The following is a 21,507-nucleotide window of genomic DNA, read 5'->3' on the forward strand; positions in this document are numbered from 1 at the left end:
AAAGACAAAGGAAAATGGACTTGTGTAGACGGTCCGTCATACCACAGAGCTCAGTGTATACATGAAAATTCAAAATTATGACATCATGACAAAATTATCACGGTTTTTTGGTATTGTTGCATTATTTTTAAAATGTGCTGAAAACATGAAATGCTCACTAATTACGGTGACCAGACATCCCCGGTTTCTGGGGACAGTCCCCGTTTTGGATGACCTGTCCCTGGAAATGTCCCCAATTTAAGCATATTATCAGTGTTATATCTCGTTGTGCACAGAAAGCCCGAGCGAGCAGAACGCACTTGCCATGCCCTTTTTTTTTTTTTTTTTTTTGTCTTTTTTGGCTTGGCTTGTATTGTTTCCAAATTGTTTACTCTCTGTCACATTAGACCACATAAGTCATCATGCAAGGGACAAGGTTTTTACTGTATCAACAACATATTAGCCTATAGAGATGTTGATTCATCTTTTATTTTGAACTGGACAGGGGTTCCATCAGTAGCGAATTATTGACCCAATTAAGGGTCACGTTCTCGCTTTTTATACCATAGTTTATTTTAGGTTTATCTGGTTAATATCTGATTGATGGTCGTTAAATGATCAAAAGAATGTGTAAAATATGCATTCTTGGCACATGCTGGTGTTTTTTTGCTCGTCTATTTGGTTAAAATAAATGAAACTATAATTGTCCCCATTTCTTTATTTCATCGTTATAACTTTTTTTTTTTTTTTTACCTCAAATCTGGAAATGTCCTCCAACTTATCACTAATGCACACTGAAATCAACTCCCTGTGTTTTGTACCTCAGGTTAAATTATCAGTGGCCTATGAACAGTAAAATAACTCAACCAGTGCCATAAATTAACACATGAAATGAACAACACAAGTGTTCAATTTATATAAAGCAGCAGGTACTACTGGCAGGTATAGTCTGCTGGTGGTGTCTGTCCATGTTGAACACGTTTACAACCTGTTCAGTGGCAGCTGAATTTAAAAATAAAGTAATTACACTGGGTGGTGAGTACAAACACTGCTAATGTAGCTAATGAGGCTAATGAGGCTAACGCGCTAATGTGACGTCGTGCTGTAAAGGGAGAACCTGCAGACACAAAAGCTGTGTGTTTATTTGAGTACACAGTGGCGACGGTTAGCCTCCATTAACATGAAACTAATATGACGTTAGACAGAGGAGAAGCAGAAGAAATGACCGGGCTGAAGGCGACTTTGGATGATGTTAGCATACACCATGACTTTTAAAAAAACATGTTAAGTTGCTATTTTTAAGCATTAAACTTTGAAACGGTGTAACTATGTTTCAGATAATTTGGTTAAAAGCCGGTAACTGTTTCATTTCTGGTCGTATACGCAAAGTGCATTTGAAAAGTTTTTGTCCAAAATTCATCAGCATTATCTATCATTTAAAAAAAAAAAAAAAGACACCCACTATCCCACTGTGACTGCTAGCCATGTTATCGTTAACAAAACTATGAAATAACAAAAACTAGATGTGAAAAAACATTTTAATCTAAATGAAATAAAAGCAAAATCGAGGCTTTACAAAAAAAAGGTAACTGAAACTGTACTGTGTGTTTACAAAACGTTCTAATATAAGCCAAAATTATCGAGACAGTTGCCATAATTCTCGTCTCTCAGTTTATTTGGTTGGTCATCTATCCCGAATGAATACATTTTTTTAAAATGCTATGTTTTTTGGTTTTTTTTTTTTTTTTTTTTTTTGAGTTTATGATTTTTTTTAACCCTATAAAGCCATTTGTATCATCTATGATGCACATTTTCAATTCCGTTTTTCGTTTTCAGTTTAATCAATACTGTTGTATACCTTTGAACACTTCCCCTGTTCACCCTGGACCATACCATTGGCACTTCAAGTACATATCATATATCATACACCAGAAAGGTCGTGTAATAACATATTTTTTGATTTTTCTTTTTTATATATATATATATTTTGTTATAGGACTAAATAAAGGGTTCAATTTTTTTAAAAAATGGAATTTTCTGCCAATTCTTTCATAGTTCAGGCTTTATAGGGTTAATAATGACTTTTTCTTACTTTTTTTGAAGCTCGCCTTTGACAGATACCCCATATTACAAGAAGGCCAAACCTAACAGTGAAACTAATAAAAACTAAGCTAAAAATAAGCATTATCAAAATATAAAAACTAAACTAAACTAGAAAACCTGCTTTAAAAAACCAATTAAAACTTAACTGAAACTGAAAGCAAAAAGTCAATATGACATAAAAAAAAAAAAAAATTAAACTAATGAAACATGCTAAACCCTGACGACCTTACTGCGAGTGTTGGATTTCATGTTGCACAAATATTCCATGATTTATGGCATTTTCGAAAGAAACTTTAATTATACAAACTGTGGCTGTAAACTCATTTATTGTAACTTTTGAGACGAAGTTCTGGCATTTTTTGTGATCAAAATTCACCTCTCCACATGTTCATTATCTTTGACTGTTACTGTACTCCTCTGAGATTAATTTTTTTTTCTACTAGAGGACCATTTGGACATCATTTTAAAAAGACAGAGAGTGCGAAACCTTTTTTCCAGACTGTACGTCAAACCTGTAGCGCTCCTTACTTGAGGATGGCCCTCCGCCCAGACAGAGCCTCATAACTCTCACAATCTAATGTCCCGGTGTGCAAACGTCACGGCTCCACGAGAGCTGTGTGAGCCGACCTGCACGGCTCCCGAGTCGCCCCGGGCCCACACAGCTCAGACTAGACAGCTCCTGCGTTTGCTCCAGTGGTTAGGCTGTCTGACTGGCTGTCTCACACTCTGTTTACTCCTCATACACTTTCCCAGCCAGCCAGCTCCGCTCCGAGCGTCAGAGCTGCTGAACGTCCGGTAATAAGGAGTAGCTGTGGTGGAAGTTGTGTGTGTTTCTCAGCAAATCATGCCAAAAAAATACAAATGAAATGAGATGGATTGAATTTGACGGAGAGTGTGGCTGAAGACACAGAAATGTTGTTCCTCATTCCATATTGGTGCCAATAAAGCACATTGCAGTAACCTGGGGTGAAGAGAGACAGACAGAGAGAGAGACAGAAAGTGAGTGAGTGAGAGAGAGAGAGAGAGAGAGAGAGAGAGAGAGAGAGAGAGACGATGTTTGCCTCTAGAGCCTGTTGCCATGGCAGGTGAGGACGGAGAGTTGTGCGAAAATGAGAAATGTAGATGTGGCTCCCCAATAGTATTGCAATCCTAAAATGGCCTCTATCAACACAGACACAAACACAGACACACACACACACACATACACACACACAGGCATACACACACATTATAATATGCACATATCCTCAGACCGCAGTCTCACCTAGAAATTCAGTGTACAGTGTCTCCAACACACACAGTCTGAGGTGACTGCTGTGGTTTGACCTCATACACACACACACACACACACACACACACACACACAAACAAACAAACACCCAGCCCCTCTCTCACTGTCTGTCTGCGGCCTCAGATACCTACACCACACATTAATCAGCCCTGTCACACTATTTCAACACTCACAAACACAAACATAAATCTCCTCGCTCATCCTCCATAGCCTCGCTTGTCATGTCGGAATCAGCCGCCGCGTCGATCGGCCGCCGGGAGCGCTGATCGCCAGGATTTCTGACCGCACAGATTTTTTTATAGCCTTCACTCAACCAAGGGGAGGTTTCACTGAGCAGCCGAGAGGAGCTTTACTTTCACTTTACTTGGACATGAAGAGGAGAATCTCACACATTGTCCCAAGCTTGTCTCAAGAACCTTATTGAGTCACATCAATCTAGCCGGGACCTTTACGTCTAAGCAGCAGGTGATTGACACAACCTTATTAAGGCTAAGGTCATCATACATCAAGGAAATTCAAGCCACCTGGGCTGTCTATTAGGACCACAGCATCATCCCGCTTCACACTGAGTTACATGCATTCTCTCCTGGGAAGTGCACGATATGACTACAGTTTGCTAATGCTGATATTCCCTGCCAGTCTAGTGATTCAAAGCAGCAGCCTATTGGTTTGAATCTTATTTTAACTGGGCTTTTAATTATGAGCTGCTTTAGGATCAATATCTTGTGTAGCCTAAAAGATCACACTGACATGTTAAGTTCATCCGGTCAGGCTGGAAACAATATTTGTCAGGATGTAACCACTGAGTGAGACAGGCAAAGGCCAGTTTCGACAGATCCGCCTGTGATGTGACCATAAGGTGCGTATCGATCTGCCCCCGGCCTCTGTGGGGGTTTCCTGAGCCAGCCTGCGGGGGCGTGTGCCGGGCCCCCGTGGGGAAGGTGGCTGTGGCCTCATCAAGGCGTCTTTGTCCCCTGGCCGGAGCAGCCGGGGGTCCCAGCTGCGGCTCTCAGGCCAGCAGACACACGCCGATATTTGGGTGGGGAGACGGAGTACAACCTCTGTGTCCGTTCCACCTCGCTGCCTCCTTTCTTACGAGCTAACAAGAAGCGGTAACTGCCTGTCCTCTTCCCCCCAGCACACACACACACACACACACACACACACACACAGCCACACAGAACCACCAAACCAGGCCACCACTGACAAACACACACTTTAAACATAAACTCACATGCAGACAAACAGCCACATGCCCCATGTATCCTTCAGCGCAGATTGTTGTGGCAGTTTGTCCTCTTTATCTGCCCTTATTCTCCTCCCCACCTCCCTCCCTCCCTCTTGCTTTTTTTTTTTTTTCTCTCTTTTGGCGGCCTCTGAGGTTCTTTTGTCTCCTGCCGACTTTCAAATGTCTGTTTATTCGCGGTGGTTTAATTGTGTCGTCGGCTGAATCTGTTTGAAATTGTTGGGTTTGCACATTTTGCATTACAATAGGTCCCATTGACCGGGCTGTCCGTCCCGCTGTCCAGTGCCAGGTCCCCTTTCAGAGAGGGGTGTTTCATCTTTTTATGCATGTCTGCATTTTGTTTAAAAATCCATAAATTAATCTTTGATGCTTCCCTGTGCCTGCGCTGGCACCACCGCGTCCACATGCTTGACTGGACGTAGCCCGTTACAGGGATGATGTCATGGCAGCAGAAGGGGAAACTTTTGAGCAGCCGCTTGTTTACGTCCAATTAACAGTGGCCTTTGAAGTTTTAACAATGCAGTGGCATTATGTCACCCGTGTGTCAGTTTGACAACATCAGCTCCAGATTTTATGTAATTTGTTATACAAATCATTTCATGCAACTTATAGGCAAAGCAGTCAGTGGCGGTGCATGTGGGTCACGTTGAACCTTTTGAGTGGAGTACTTGGTGTTTGTAGCGCCTGTAAACATTTAGAACACTGGGTGCTATCTTTAAATATTTAAAACATGATGCTGCACCAATACACATATCTGAGGAAAGGTCATTTGATATTCAAATCATGGAGAGCTCAACTTGCAAACAAGATGCAAAATATCCAGATGGCTCTTACCCTTGTGTGTCTGCAGCATTTTATTTCTATCTATCTATCTATCTATCTATCTATCTATCTATCTATCTATCTATCTATCTATCTATTTGCTCATTCTTTCAACATGTGCATCTGTTTATCCATCTATCCTTGCATCACTTTGGGGTCAGAGGTCATCGTTGTTGTCCAAACATGTAGGTAAGCCCTGATGTGGGTTGCAGTGTGTTGGTCATTGTAAGTGCATTTTGCCATGTAAAGTAAAGGCCTTTGAATTTTGCAGATTTGGATTGAATGGTTTTGACTTGCACTTTACATTTTCGATTGAGACCATATTCCACCCATGCAATGCGCCCCTCAAAACACGGTAATAATCCCCAAGAGAAGCGTCCCGTCCCAGCAGAGAGACTGACTGACTAATGAGGAGGGAGGAGTGGGACAGGACGATGAAATACAAGCAGTGGTCAACGCAACAGGGCTTCGGGGTGTGATTCTATAAATGTTGGAGTTTATTTTCATCCTGCCAAAAAGGAATAATAAAAGATCTACCCAGAGCAGGAGCTTGATTTAGTGTTGCCACCCAGTTGCAGTGTTTAGTGAGTGTTCAATCATACAGTCAGACTCCTCTGTCTAGGCCACAGTCCTCCCGCTCCGTCTTCTCCTATCCTCCACTCCCTCCATCATTGTTCACTGTTTTAAAAGTATAAAACCACATTGTGGCCACGCAGGCCCAAAACAGGCACTTCACACATCTTGAAAACACAACTGGATTAAGTGCTGACAGAGCTTGAAGAAAATCAAATTAAGCATTTAACCACATTAACGCCATTAAACTTGAGCTGAAAACAGCACGCTGGAGTCCATTTGGCCCGGCAGGACAACATAAATATGAAAAAAGGAACAATTATATCTGTATTTCATCAGACCATGACAGTTTAAAGGCCAAATTCTAAAAGGAGTTACAACTTTATGGCTTTACAGTTCAAACACAAAAACTAGATCGCTGAAATATCAGTGCCTTTCAAGTGAGTGGCGACTGGAGTTGGAAATGGATCGCAGCTTGTTCATCAGAGCATCAGATATGAACAGGCAAGTCCGCTTTGCTAGTTTAAAGTAGTAATCTGTGACCTTCTCATATAAACATTTTGCTGTTTTCTAATCACTTTTGCAGCTCAAAGGTACAGCAAGCAATTTTTCAAAAGTTATACAAAGACAAGGTTTTTTTTTTTTTTAATGGAGTGCGTGATGTGGCTTTGAATCGCAAATGGGTTTTCACTATTTTTAAGCCAGCTCAAACATTTTTTTGAAAGTTTCACTATCACTATCACTAACTGATAAAGCGCCACAGTGATTCAACCTACAGCCAGTTTATGGAAGCATTAGCACTTGCAACATTTGGTGCTCTAACCAGCACTTACTGGATTGGTCTTTGCAGAGAAAAGTCCTCTGACACGCCGGAGGTGATGCATTTTATAGAATATCAGCAGTTTGTTTTAAAATAAACAGAGCCAAAACTTGGTACTGAACACAGGTAAGTACAGAAACTCCAGCTTCCTCGACAGAAAATCAAAGGAAAAAGACATCACAGCGCAGGCCGTAACTGCAAAGTGCAAGCCTGTAAAAACGCCACAGAAATGACTGCTTAGCACCAAGGATGCCACCAAAAAAAACAAACAAGAAAAAAAAAAAAAACACAAGAATTTTGCTGATCACCACTTCAAACTGCGAGCCTCCAGGCATCACATTCCCAAGCAGCTCTCTGCGCAGAAGGATGGGTACTTTCCTCTCTGCCTCATCCCTGCCAGCCTGCAGGAATGCGCCAACCGTATTCCCACCCAACGCCCATGTCTCTCTTTGTCTGTAAGGCGGCGTTTCTCACGAAGACCTGACCGCCGGGGTATGAGAGGTATGAGGAGGATTACCACCTGACTGAGCAGCATTAGCACATTCTATGAGGTTTGGGAGTGATCATGTGTTGGGCGTGTAGTCCTGTGTCTTGTATGGCAAATGCCAGAGGAGCGGTGGGAGCCAGTTTTTCACATACCGCATAACCATATATGGAGCTGAATCACACTTAGAGGTGTTTGGGTTCAAGGAAGGATGCTTTTAGAGGTTACTCAAGAGCACACTTTACATCGCCCACAGTCATGTGAGCGGGGCAGGTGGCAGCACATACAGCGTTCATGAGTTTATTAAACCTGTGGTGAGGGGATGAGCTGTTTATTTTATTCTGACAACAGATTCCTCGGTGCATAAACAGAGGGGAGGAAGGAGACGGGCGCTCTTGGTAAATACCAAAACCGCTCCTAACCTGAAATCTGTCTGGAAAGTATTCCAGGCACGTTGAGAGTACCTGTGTGATTATATGGCTGCCAACGCTGTTTTAGTGCCACAGCTGCTGAATTCCACTCATTCCCTGGAAAAGACGGGACAAACAGCCCGATGTGTTTTTCAACCAGGTGACATTTATTGACAAGTTATGACTCGCAGAATATGGACACGATATCTTGACATGAAGTACCAGGTGGAGTTTCACTAACAGCTTGATATATTGTAACAGCAACTCGTGTTTATATATATTGACAACTGCAGACCTGTTTGAATCTTTGCACACGGAGCAAATTCAGATTGTTGAACAGTTAAAATTAAGAAACTCAGTTATTTGCTACAAAAACGCTTTGATTATTCACACTACCCCAGGTGGGCTACGACGAAGATACAAAATTAAGACCGTTAAGGAAGTTTTTTGTACAAATTGTGCAAATCAAAGGCTTCTACAAATTAATTACAAGGCAAAACTTAATTACAAAAGACAAACTATACACACAAAAGGCTTCTATTTCCAATAGTCAGTACAGAGAGAAAATAATAGCCTACCTTCAATCTATTTGTTAACTAGCTTGGGCACACCTCTTTCCCCAAATAGTCATCTATGTCCACAGATATACTAATGTGGGCTAATTAGGTTTTGGCAAAAATTGATATTTTAAATGTATTTATTTATTAGTTTATCTGAATAGGGACAATGCAAATTTACATAGCAACATTTTGCTGGTATACACAAGCGCATGAAGCTGATGCTCTGCATAGAGAGAGTAGCTAATGCTAGTTCAAATCAACTCCCGTCCCTAAGTGTATTCTTAACATTTCACTCCGCAAAAGTGTAGATGAAAGGTATCCGAAGAGATGTGAAAAAATATTTGAATCTCGTTAAATATCTTGTACATTCACAAAAACATGTGAGACAGACGAGCTTTGATGGTTGAACTTGCAACAAGTACAGGCGACATCCATCTACACAGAACACAAACTCTATACATAAACCCTGAGACACAAAACACATTAAAAAAAAAAAAAAAAAAAAAGACATGATTTGCAACGACATAATTTGAAATGACGGCTTGAAACAGAACGCATCTTCTTCAGTCGTCATTGGTCACATTCTCTCTGCCGAGCTTGTGTTTTAAGTTGAGGAAGAAGATACAAATTTAGTTGACCAAAATTGAGGGAAGCTCGAGTCCAACATCTAAAAATACAGAGTAAGATTGTTTCTGTGCACAAAATCATACACTTCCCCAAACGTCCTCCCTCCTACTGCTATTCCAGGCGTAGCAGAGGCCTTTTTCAGTCCATCAGCAGTCGAAATAAATTACACCTGAGTAACAACACGACGCCCAGTGTCAGGAGAGGAGAGTCGACCACAACAACGTACAGATTTACAGGGGACTGGGTTTTTAGGTTGGCCACATAACAACATGCTATCACCAGACAGTCATTGACAACACAAATGAGTCCACGTGGAGGGTACAGAGTCTTGCAATGACTACGATGACACAGATGCTGTTGAGCAGTGCCGGGGCGATACAGTCAGTGCTTTTCCGCAGCTTATTAGCCCCAGGGAGCAGAGACATGAAGGGGTGCAGGCAGCCGTTTCCCTTTTTTTTTTTTTTTTTTTTTTAAATGCAGAGACCGGTCCGAGGCTAGCTGGCAGACCAAACATTCCTAATGCCCAGAGCACACATCTATGCTATCTGTCAGTTTCTGGGCTGCGGTCAGTGTGCTGGATGGATCGAGACGGCTGAGAAGTCCCTGCAGTATACATGGCAACCGGGGCAGCTCGGGCTTTAGTTGCAACGTGGGAAAGTCACACAAGAGGCCTCCGGTCTCCCCAAACCGAGCCTTTGGTCCTCCACATATGTGATGCAAGGCTCGACGGGACCCACGGCAGGAACACACACGCCCACTCCTCCTCCTCTAGAGCATTCCATAGCCACCGAAGGGAGACACACGCCTGCATTCCAGACACCACCGCGGATCTGGGGAGCAGAGAGAGAGAGAGAAAGAGAGAGAGAGAGAGAGAGCATAAAGGGTTAGGCATCCGAAGAACTCAAGAGGAGCTGCTGCATGAGGATCCTTCGCCGCTCTGTAAAAGCTGACCACATGACCAGAGGGCAGCCTGGACCCTCCCAGCCAGGGCACACACACAGGAATGCAGAAGTTTCAGTCCCCCCACATTACAGATCAGCTTATCACCATGCCATATTATCATCAGGCTTACCCACATAGCGTTAATAATGCCTTGGGACGGGGCATTATTTAACCAAAGTCCCCTGGCATGCGGGATTAGGCCGCTCGAGCCATTTATGTCACTAGGAAATTAATATCCGAGGGTGGCAGCAGAGAATACCCCTCACTGTAAAAAATAAGCCGCCATGGCTCTCCATTTTTTTTTTTTTTTTTTTTTTTTTGAGTGCAGACTGCAGGGGAGATGCAAATACTGAGAACCAAAACCATCCACTCATTCTTTAATGATATGTGTCAGGACTGCGGCCCTTCTTATCATCCGACTTGGAGTCCCTGTCTGTGCTGAGTTGCGCCAGTTTCATTACAAATACTGTGGTGAATTCTTCGGGCTCCAGAGCTGGAGTCTCTCTCTCATCCTCGTCTGTCTCTGCAACCTCAGACAGATAATTTAGCATCTCATTACGCTCCCCTGCTGTTATGGTGGAATGCTCCAAATGGATTTTTTGGGGATAGGAAAGAAATGCGGACATGATGTTTATCTCTGATTTGCATAGTTTTTATGATAACTCAATTCTTCCACGGCGGATGGAGGAAGCTGCACGTGTGTCTGTGTGTGTCTGTGTGTGTTTGCGTGCGCTCTCTAACCTTAAGCAGAAAGAAAGAGGCGACAGTTACAGGCAGACTCTGCTGGGGGCTTGTTTGGGGAGCCTAATGAGTTCTCATTACCATGACTGCAAAGGCGGGCTGATACTACAGAAGCCTCTAGTGATCCATAAGCATCTGCTACTGTTACACACACATCGCTGCCTCAAGCGCCACGGCAAACTTAGCTCGAGCAGTGTACTACTAGCACCACTTACAATGCACACCGGGGACCCAGCAAGAGGCTACAAATAGGCTTCAGAATAAGCAGCAGCACAAAAAGGCATTCTGTAAGCAAATCTAAACTCTAAACTGGAGCAACGCTGTGCTTGTATGTCACGTTGGGGCAATGCAGCACACTGGATTCTTACAATATTTATCTATGAAATAAAAAAAATGCAAAGGGGTGTGCTTGTTTTCCTCACAGGACGCGTGGCCTGAAGGCAGAACGCAGCTATCTACGGTACAGTACAGTTACTTGCAAGACTACTTCAGTCTCGCCTTCCTGATCAAAGCTATGTAAAGCTGCAGCAGCGGCACACGTCACGTGCAACGGCAAGCCTGATGGAACTTTCCATTGCTACTCTGTGTGTGAACGAGTGTGTGTGTGTGTGTGTGTCTCTTAAGTTCTGCCACTGTTTTAATCTCTCTGAAGTGCAGATGATGAAGAGCACACCCCTGCATCTGAAATACACCGTCACTCTGCTCTGCTTCAACCACCACAATATCACGGTTTCACCAGGGCTGCAGCTTTATATTTAGTCGTCTCTCTCCGTGTTGCAGCGGGAGCTGTTTTTCACATGAATGCTGATCTGCGTTCACGGTGTCAAGCCACCTGCATGATCTCAGCTCAGGGCAACGGTGAGAACAGGGCTCAAGTGTGTATACAACAGAATGCATTTGATAAGAATCAAAAAGGCCTCCCTGATTTCTTTGCTTGTTCAGTGAGTAAACAGTGCAGCTGAATGTGGACTTTGTGCACTTTGTGCATCACCGAACTGCTTTGAAATACTACAAATTGTATTAAGGGGAGCAAAAGTCAGTACAACCATCCAAAAACACTGTCGGTCTGCCGTTATCAAAATGTACTCAAGTCAGCCATTACACAAGGGTCCTGCTGTCACCTGAAATGATCTCCAGCCTATTTCACAGTGGCTTCATTTATTATCTGTCAGGTCAAGGTGCATAACACTGAACCCTGAGCTCAAACCTTATGCATTATATGGATACACACACACACACACACACACACACACACATTCAGATACAGAGCTAGGCAAAACAGACGGGAAATGACAAGCAAGCAGGACATATACTTATCTCCTGTTTGAAGATTTTCATTTAAATTTTGCATTTACATGTCATCAATGAAGCACATCCAAACCATGCAAACAGACTTTTACATGATGGCTGTATCTGCTGTTAGCAGCCTGTAAAATAGCTTTAATGAATAAGTCTGACATGCTAAATGCCTGGTGTGGATCTATGGGCTGATACAATAATAACCACGGCTCTCTGCTCAGAGCGATGGAGAAAGTCCATGTGTCCTTGAGCCGGCCAAACAGATGGGCTGGCCACATATGAAGTGATGGGAACGGGCACGCTGAGGTTAAACTCCACTCCTCGTGTCCGTTGCCATCGGTTATCTTCTCCTACACATGGGAGCAACGCCAGATTGCGTCCTTCGATTACGCTGGACCAAATGAAAATTAACACAACAGCACAGGCTTGTGTGTGATGATTTACCAAAAACTGTCTTCAGCACCTAAATATGGCCCTAAATAGTGCACACACACACACACACACCTAATATAAATGAAACCAGTGGCACCTGCATCGCGACATTCACCCCAGTTTCTTTTAGCTTCGCCGCGTCTCCGAGTGCATCTGCTCATCAGCACCTTCCAGAAACCTAATTACCCACAATGCACCGCACCAAAGCTGAGTCCCCTTTCTTTATCTGTCCCTTGTGTCCAAAGAGACCTGTGCCATGTTTACTAATGACCGTCTAGAATTACACTGTATTGACTACAGTATGAATCACAGTCACAGTTCAGGCAGCCCCGTTAATTCTCCTCATGAGTTTACATTCGTTTCAGAGTTGAGGGTGAGGGTGGGTGGGGGGGCGTTGGGTGGCACAGCGGCCCCACAGGAGGATAATGAGCCGTGTCTTACCATTGGTGGCGCCTGATAAATCCTAGCAAAAACATTATTCTCCAGTGTTGGATTGCCACTCGTAGTGGAACAAAGAGAGCCTGTTTGACTGAGTATGAGCCACTCCAGTGCGACTTCAACGGGATAAATATTATGTAATTCAGATTAATTACCAAGATGACATACCCTGGCCCATCCCAGCTGGCTTTCCGTAAAGGCCACGGCGGCTGCATGACAGCTCATCGCTTTCTGAGGAGGTAATCAAATTAGTCTGGGCGATTATTCAGCCATTTTAAGCATATTTCTCCCTCTTCCTTTTTGTTAGTCTCAGCATGGAGAAAGGACCAATAAAAACTCCATTAGGTTTATGCAAATTTAAACAGCCGCGCTGACGGCCGTAATGTGGCAGATTGATTACTCAGGGGACTGAAGACGGAGTGTGTGCGCATTCTAGATCTGTGTGTGTGTGTGTGTGTGTGTGTGTGTGTGTTGGGGGGGGGGGGGGGGGGGGGGGGGGGGGGGTGTCGTTGTTGTACACAGATGCCACAATAAAAGCCTCATTCAGCTCGTGCTCCTGGTGGCCCTCACAGCTAGGCATTAATAAAACATTAGTATTGAGTGTGTGGGGCCTCCGTGCTCCTCCTCCCTGATCCCACAGTGACCTTTCCATTTTACAGCAGCTGTCTGGGGATGCAGGGAGCCCGCCGAGGACTCTCCCCGCCGACCCTTGACCTCTCCAGGTGTACCCTATCACACAGAACCGTGCCCACTTCACAGGGCCTACGCTGAAGCCGTTAAAAGGAAAATGCTTGTGTCTGTGATTTTTGTGCGGGGAGAGGGCTGATGAGGAGGGAGGAGGGCTGCTGAAAGAACAAAGGCTAAAAAAAAAGTAGATAGGAGGGAAAACAGCTAACAGTCACCTCTAGAGCCTCCTTTCAGTGGCTGAAAGGAGAGCGAGAGCTGAACTTTGTGCAGGGATCTCCAGTTACATCCTGTCTGCCTGTAGTCTGTCTACCAACAACTGAGCTGGAGGCTCTCTACCCCCCGGCAACACCAGATTGCACCCTGCTGCTACCCTGCCCACCACCTCCAAAACACACAATGATGAAAAGAATCACTGAAAGGCAAGCTGGCAACTGTAAGGAGCCTTGCAGGCGAAAGTGCAAATGTAAAAAAAAAAAAAAGCGGGGAAAAGAGGCGACGTAAAACTGTGTAACGGGTTTCTTCGCGAGGTTTTGTGTTTACAAGTCTATTTGATATCCTGGAAGAGCCAATTCTCTCTCCCATCTGGACCATAACGAAAACAAACCGTAATGCTTTCACATTTACAAAATACTTTTCCATCAACAGTGGGCTCGGGGCTGGCACTGGAGCCTGCGGTTAGTCACATCTGGAGGAACGCGGAGGCCGAGAAACTAGGTGCTGACGAAAAGACCGGAGAGGGTGGTAATCGCACACAGACCGCCGGCCCTGCCAGGACAACCCAAATGCCTCAACCGCAAGGCAGCATCAACAAACCTTTACTAACGGGGGTCCAGGCCACACCTTCATTCCTCCCAAATTAGAGTAAGGATGGCTGGCTTTTTAAAGGATAGGCAATGCCAGCAATGCGACGCCTGTGTGTACGTGTGTGTGTGAGTGAGAGAGAGAGAGAGAGAGAGAGGGAGAGAGAGAGAGAGAGAGAGCAAGTAGTGTGGAGTGGAAAACAAGAGTGGTTTCACAACTGCTTAAAAAAATATCACAAAAACAGCACTACTGAATACTGCAACAGCTAAGGGACTGGTGGTTTTTGGCCCCTCGTAAACATGAAAGGAACACTCACACACACACACACACACTCACACACACACACACACACAATTATTTTTCCCTCTGACCCCAGTTGAAAGTTGACAGCCTTGGGAGTGAAGTGTATTTTTAGGCAGGCGTTAGTTTCGGCTGCCAAACGGCGCAAAATATAGCTTCGCTTCTCCTGGTCTTACTCGCTCACCACTTCATCTCCTCCTCTCCATCTTTGTGTGTGTGTGTGAGTGTGTGTGTGTCCTGCTGTGTGCCTCGCTCTCTTTCCCTCAGCTCCCTCCTTATCCAGTTTTTGCTGCTGCTACTCCTCTCCTCTCCTCTCCTCTCAAGCCCCCTGTCACGGGTGAGAGAGAGACAAGCATCTTGGTGCTGTGGCGTCAGCGTAGGACGCCTGCTTAACAAGCAAGGCTTCGGGAAATCTGAGCTTTTTCCATCGCAGCTGTAATTAAACATAAAGAGAGTCGGCAGCAGGATGGTAGCTACCGTAACTGCGACAGCTCACAAGGATTTGGTGCCTTGATCTTTCATAGCCAGCCTGTCTGTCTCCATCCCAGTCTGCAGCCCCAGCCCAAAAAACCCAGTCCAACACGAAGGCAGTTGTCCCCGACCCTCTCGGTTTCGCCACATCCTGCTGTTTACTGTAGACAGAAGTCATAAGCCCTGGGCTTCTCACTTGCTTCTGCTCAGCTTTACTTCCAAGCTCTTGGCAGCATGCAAAGGAGAAAAATCATTTTCTTGTTTTTCCTGTGACAGAAAAGACAGCCAGTTGTTCCACAGCACAGTGCGGTACAATTTATCCAACCTCCAGTCCTACAAACTGAGAAATCTACCAACCTGACCTGCATAAATAACACTGTTTGCGTATATTCAGCGAAACTGTTGGCATTTCTTTCTTCATAAGGAAGAGAAGCTTAACTCTAATTTTAACTGGTGAAGGGACACTGCAGTACATGGACTTGGTGTATTTTGATGATGATTACCCTGGTATTTACCATATTTCAAGCATCCAAGCAGTTCATTAGTTCAGCCGACCCCCATGCCAGAGGGCTGTGGGGCAGCACAGGGTTCACATTCATGAGGTGCATTCACATCACTGGTCAACCTTCTTGAAGCCAACAGCAATATGTTACACAGTCCCCTTTGTTCAAGTCTACTTTCACTGTGGGGATTTGTCTTCTTAGCTGACTGACTGGATCTTTACGGCAAAGGAGCTGCACCTTAAATCAATGAACCTGTACTACAGCAAAAAAAAAAAAAAAAGGTACAGACAGTGCTTTAGGAAAACACCATCTATTGTGACAGCTTAATAAAACACAGTCCTTTGTTTGTACTGATAGATCTTTTGACTTTAAAATTTAATTCCTCTGATAAAGATGTAACCAAAAGCCAAAGATGTGAGGCAAGTATCTATTTTCCATCGGTTGCATCAGTGCCAAAATGAGAGCAAAGAAGAGGCCCTGACTCATGAAACTTTAACCAGCTCTACCACCACCGGGCACACGTCAAAACAACCCGTGAAATACCACCGTTTCCTTTTCTCATTCCATCTAACACCTGCCCCCCCCCCCCACCGTCCCTATCTGTGACAGCTAATACACCTCAGGGAAAAATGTATCATCTCTTATCGGAGCGAAAAGGACATGAAGCTGTGAAAACAGCCACCTGTCGTTTCTTCAGGCAGATTCTCCCTCAGGCTAAACGATTTCCACCGGCATGGTATGTTACAGTTTCGTCAACCATATCCGCATTCTCTTGAAATAGAGGCTGCCTTTATTCCGTCCTTCCTGGATTTCTGATGAGATTACTGATCTGACTCTTATTACTTTGAGTAGCACAAAAGAGCTAGCACTGCTGATCCATATCATATCCCACCTCGCTGAACTGGTCGAGCAAGGCACCGACACTGCCAGGGTTAGGGGCAAATTGCTAAAAATAAATAAATAAATAAATGGGAAAAAAATTATAGATTGTGTGTGTGTGTGTGTGTCTGTGTGTGTGTATTTGTATGCATGTATGTATGTATGTATGTGTGCGCATATATGTATGTATGAATGTATGTATGTACATATGCATGCATGTATACACTCATAGTACCAAAAGACATTTTTAATAGAAGCATCCCTCAAATGGTTTGTTGAGGACTTGGAGGCAGATGGGCTTTTGAAATCTTTTCAACGGCATTAATATCTTGTAATTTGTGTATTTTATGTGATGATACTACAATTTTAAAACTCGTAAAACTAAAAGTGGACAGCTGGTCCACTTTTTTGTTTTGGCTCTCTTCACAAACTTTGCCAATTCCTACTCATGCCCCTCTGGCTCCAAGCCCTCATTATTTTAAATGGTGTGTGACACATCGCTCTTTATAACTTACAACAGAAGGATACATTTTAAAGCACTGATTCATCATGGCCAGCTAGTTTGCACCCAGGGCCAGCCCTGCAGCGCAGACCTGCCCAGTTGCCTCTCTGGCCCTACAAGCACAGACCTGACTGCCGCCTCTCCACCTCGCTCCTGTCAGTGACAGAGGTTTGGTGCTGTAGCTCTCGGCCTGTAATTACCAGCCCTGCTGACATTCCTCCTGCTCTCTAAACCAAGACTCCACCATGTTTATCCAACACCCATCCGTCACAGCAGCTAGATAATGTGTAACTGTAACCACTAGCAACCCTGGCAACAGTCAGAGGATTTAAACTGGCCTTGACCAGATCTGACTGACATTCACCTAGGAGGTCATGCTCGGTGAAGAGAGACTAAGTGACATGATTTTAATTGATCAAAATTAGGGCTGCGCCGTATGGACATCAAATGTCACAATATATTTGACCAAATACCTCTTCCTCGAGATTCTGATAATAGAGTCGGGATGGCTATTGTGAAAAATGGGGCTTTCATAAGATATTTACACACACAAGAGATTTCTGATAAGTTCAGAAAACACTTATGTTGTATCATAAGATCCCAAATCTCATACAATATGCAGTGTCCTAATACAATATTGATATATTATGGATACCTGGCCCAAGCTTACTTAAAATAAAGATTTCTTGTTGACTGTAAATTCAGATCCCCTAGTTATCTAATATAAAAGGACACTATAAATCACAGATATCAATGATACACTGATGTCAGATGAAATGAAGATGAAATTACTCACCATAGAAACCTCAGCGAGTCTGTACATCTCTCTAGGCTGAGAGGTACTTCCATGTGCTGACGAAGGCGGTGGGGATGAGTGAGTAGGGCACACTGGTCACACTGTCCCAAGAATCAGATGAAGGGTCGTAACAGTCAAGTGTCTTGCACCTCTGAGCCCCAAAGTAGCCCCCGACCACGTACAGTCTGTTTCCTGACGCCACCGCATGGCAGCTGATCCGCTTGGCCGTCACGTCGCCAAACTTGGACCACTGGTACGTCTCGCTGTTGAACCGGTAAGCAGAGCTGGCCGAGAATTCTGTGTCCCCACCGATCACGACCACGTGATTGCCGACAACCGCCGCAGCCGTGTAGCGCCACAGCTGTGGGCAGGCGGCCGGTACCGTCCACCGGTTCTGGCACGGGTCAAAGCACTGCACCTTGGGGAATTTGTCTCTATTGACGCTGGTGCCGCCAAAGGCAAAAAGTTTGTTCTTGGCACCGACCACGGCAGCATTGCTCACGCCTTCTCTGAGCGGAGCCACCAGGGTCCATTTATTGGTCTGAGGGTCATACTGCTCCACCTGTTTGAGCGACACAGACGGGGAAGCTGGGAAGGAGCCCGCAAGAGACGTATGCCCCCCCACAACGTACAGCATGTGGTCGAGCTCAGCAGACCCATGTCCAAACCGAGCGACCAGCATAGGTGCAGCTTTGGACCACTCGTCGTGTAGCGTGTCGTAGACCCAGACATCTTTTGAAGCTCCGTTCTCAGACCCACGCCCGCCAGTAACATAGACCTGAAATGAGACACAGTGAAAGGAACCTCATTATGAATATTTATCATTGTGTTGCATGCATACACTCAAAACAAAACGCAAAAAAAAAAAAAAAAAAAAAAACACTGCACACAACCATATTAGATACATACCTTACAACCAATGGCACAGGCACTGCATTCTTTCCTGGGGCTGGGTATGTCTGTTTTAGGGGTGATCTCCTTGGTCTTGTTGTCAATCATGTAGACTTTATCGCACATGAACGTCTGTCCTCCCAGGAGCAGCAGGGCCTGGCTGACCTTTCTGGGCCGCGCACAGAAGCCTGTTACAATACCGTCGTTCTGAAGGATCCTCATCTTGCAGCGCACAGCGTCCTCTACGATCTCCCGTCCCACCTTGTGGCCCATCACCAGCTCCTCCGAGGCCACATTCTTCAGCAGGTACGTCTCGGGGAGCAGCGCCAGACGGACGCAACGTAACAGCTCGGGCAGTTCGCTGTGCCTCCGCTCCATGTCAGCCTTGACCCAGTCGATGACAGCTTCGTACACCAGGCTTTCATCCTCCACCTCCAGCTCTTCACTGAAGATCAGCTCCTGGACTTTGTCTCTGGGGAGGCTGAGGAAGTCTTCTGTCCTGTACAGGGAAGCAAAGTTTGCCAGGCACATCCTCCACGACAGCTCGTACAGTCTCTGGCACTGGTGGGCGTCTGACAGCAGCATCATCCCCAGACAGTTTGACTGGTGGAGATTCCTCTCTAGAAACTCCGCCGCGGCATCCCTGATGTCATGGAACTGTAGCATGTCGCCAGCTTCTAGGAGTGACTCAGCATTTTCCTCGTTGATGATGACTCGGGCTGAGTAGGCATAGTCAAGCAAGAGCTCGAGCACTTCCGGGTGGAGAGAGTCATGGAAGTTGACCTCAGCATCGCGGCTCTCCCTGAGGCCACCGCTGAACATGGCCTCAAAATACCGGCTACAGGAGGCCAGGACGGCCCGGTGGCAGGGGAACGCCCGGTTGCCGGCCTTGAGGACAACATCTGTGAAGACTCTCCGTTTGCGTAGCAGGTTGAGCTGAGTCAACAGGCTGTCAGCATGGGACGTCTTGTGGAAGAGCTGGATGTTCATGGAGCCGGAACTGGACCGAGACTTTCTGTTTTCGTGGTTGCTGACAGACATCCTGACTTGGACCTGGAAAGGGAAATGGAGGAACAAATCTTGTCAGTGGAAGGAGCCACTCTATTTTATCGGTTTATTTCATTTGTTTACAATAGACTGACATCGCCAAGAGGAAGCAATTGAAAAAATATGTCACACCCTCGCTTTCATGTGGCGAACAGCACTCCTCTACTTTTATGATTAAATTGAACTCCCTATGCAAATGGATGATGAATAAGCAAAACAAAAAGCCGTTGAGCAATAAAGTAGTCATCGTACTGTATATCAGTATATTGGATGACTTCGGAAATGAACTTCAGACTTTACAGAGATGAAAGACAATCAGATACGCTGCACCCCTACAGGAGAGCATGTGTAAACATGATGTAACAAAGGGATTATCACTACAAAACCATTTATCAATTTCACCTGATTCTTGATAAACGCCAGTAGCTATAAATGAACTACATTATCTTTGTTTCTTAACGTAGCTCCCTGTAATTAATGCTAAACAAGAAAAAACACCTGAGTGTGATGAATACATCGTATCTTTCCACCCCTATCAACATTTCAGGCCTGTGAGTCACCTCTAACCACACTGCAAGCCAATAAATTCCTGACAGCCTGTTCTGTTCCCTTGCTGGCTCACATACAAGATGTTGCCAAAGGCAAAGCTTTCAAGCCCACATAAGATCTGACACCTCAGAACAGCTCCAGCTCCTTGAGGAAAAAAAATTATGTAAGGACTGTGCAACAGATGAAAAATGTATCATTCTTTTGATCATCTTGTGGTGGATTTAAACAACTTCCAACTGCATGCCTAAAGTTGGAGAGCATGCTGGGATATAAATGACTGGCCTGCAGCTGAATATAACATGATAAACCAAAGTCTGAGGATATTTTTTTTTTAATTCCATTTCTGATTAATAATAATAATAGCAGTAATAATAAAAATAATAATTGCAATTAAGTAGCTCAACAATATATATATATATATTTTCCCCCAGAATTCCTCTAACAATAAGGCCTGCTAATTTGCACGGATTTCTTCTTGGGGGGTGGACTCCAGTTTGCAAACAACTTGTGAACAACCAAATAAAAATATTCCCCCATACAAACATGCATTGTTTTACTCTAGTCAAATTTATGTCTGCCATTCAATCCCACGGAAAGAGGAACCGAGGACTTCCGTGCAGGGATCTAAACCCGAGCCAGCGTGAAATCCAATTCGTTTTGTGCCGTAAATGCAAAACCCCGGTCAGCATTTCAGCATGCGCTCAACTTTCCTCCCAAGTTAGCAGCCTGAAACATTCACGCTGCTACTATGGCCAGCTGGAGCAGGAAATCAAAGGATCGGATGTTACAAGCTGTAACTAAAGTAATTACATTTCGGAAGTTGGAGAAATGTCACACAAGCACGTATCGTGGGTGATCGATAGCTTTTGGGGATTATTAAATAATCCTTACCTAAATCGCCTCTCTCTTTGGATCCCTCCGGACGCTTTATCTCGCAACTCGCCCAGCCGCTGATTGTTTGGGGTTGTTGAACAATTCAGACAAAGCTGCTTTCCGTGTCTACAACAATATTGTGTCCTGAAACGCTGCGATGAGGGTGACCCATTGGTATTGGTATCCCGGTTGTTGGTTTTTACGCACAAGATGGTTTTTTAAAAAGTTTGTGCGCTTGGCAGTCCTCTCGAAAGACACGCAGCCCGCAGAATGAGCTTTGCACAGAGAAAGAGCAAAGGCACTGCTGGTGCTCCCGGTGGCTCCTCCCACTCCCACTGGCACACAAGCTATTGTCCAATGGGCTCCAAACCTCACAGAGCTGCCCATCAACAATTAACCATATTCATTTCTGGGATTTAAAGTTTTTTTTTTTTTTTTTTT

General features: G+C 44.7%; 1 protein-coding gene across 1 annotated transcript; it reads right to left on the reverse strand.

Annotated features, from left to right (window-relative positions):
- Positions 1-9,346: 9,346 nt before the first annotated feature.
- Positions 9,347-21,375, reverse strand: enc3 (ectodermal-neural cortex 3). The gene is made up of 4 exons (XM_030050162.1): positions 21,085-21,375; positions 18,616-19,650; positions 17,707-18,484; positions 9,347-9,745 (listed from the first exon to the last, which is right to left on the reverse strand). Exons 2-3 carry the CDS (start codon positions 19,636-19,638, stop codon positions 17,738-17,740), a joined length of 1,770 nt encoding a protein of 589 aa, XP_029906022.1. The 5' UTR covers positions 19,639-19,650; positions 21,085-21,375; the 3' UTR covers positions 9,347-9,745; positions 17,707-17,737.
- Positions 21,376-21,507: the final 132 nt, after the last annotated feature.

Source organism: Myripristis murdjan, chromosome 4, assembly GCF_902150065.1.
Source record: "Myripristis murdjan chromosome 4, fMyrMur1.1, whole genome shotgun sequence".
Lineage (NCBI taxonomy): Eukaryota > Metazoa > Chordata > Actinopteri > Holocentriformes > Holocentridae > Myripristis > Myripristis murdjan.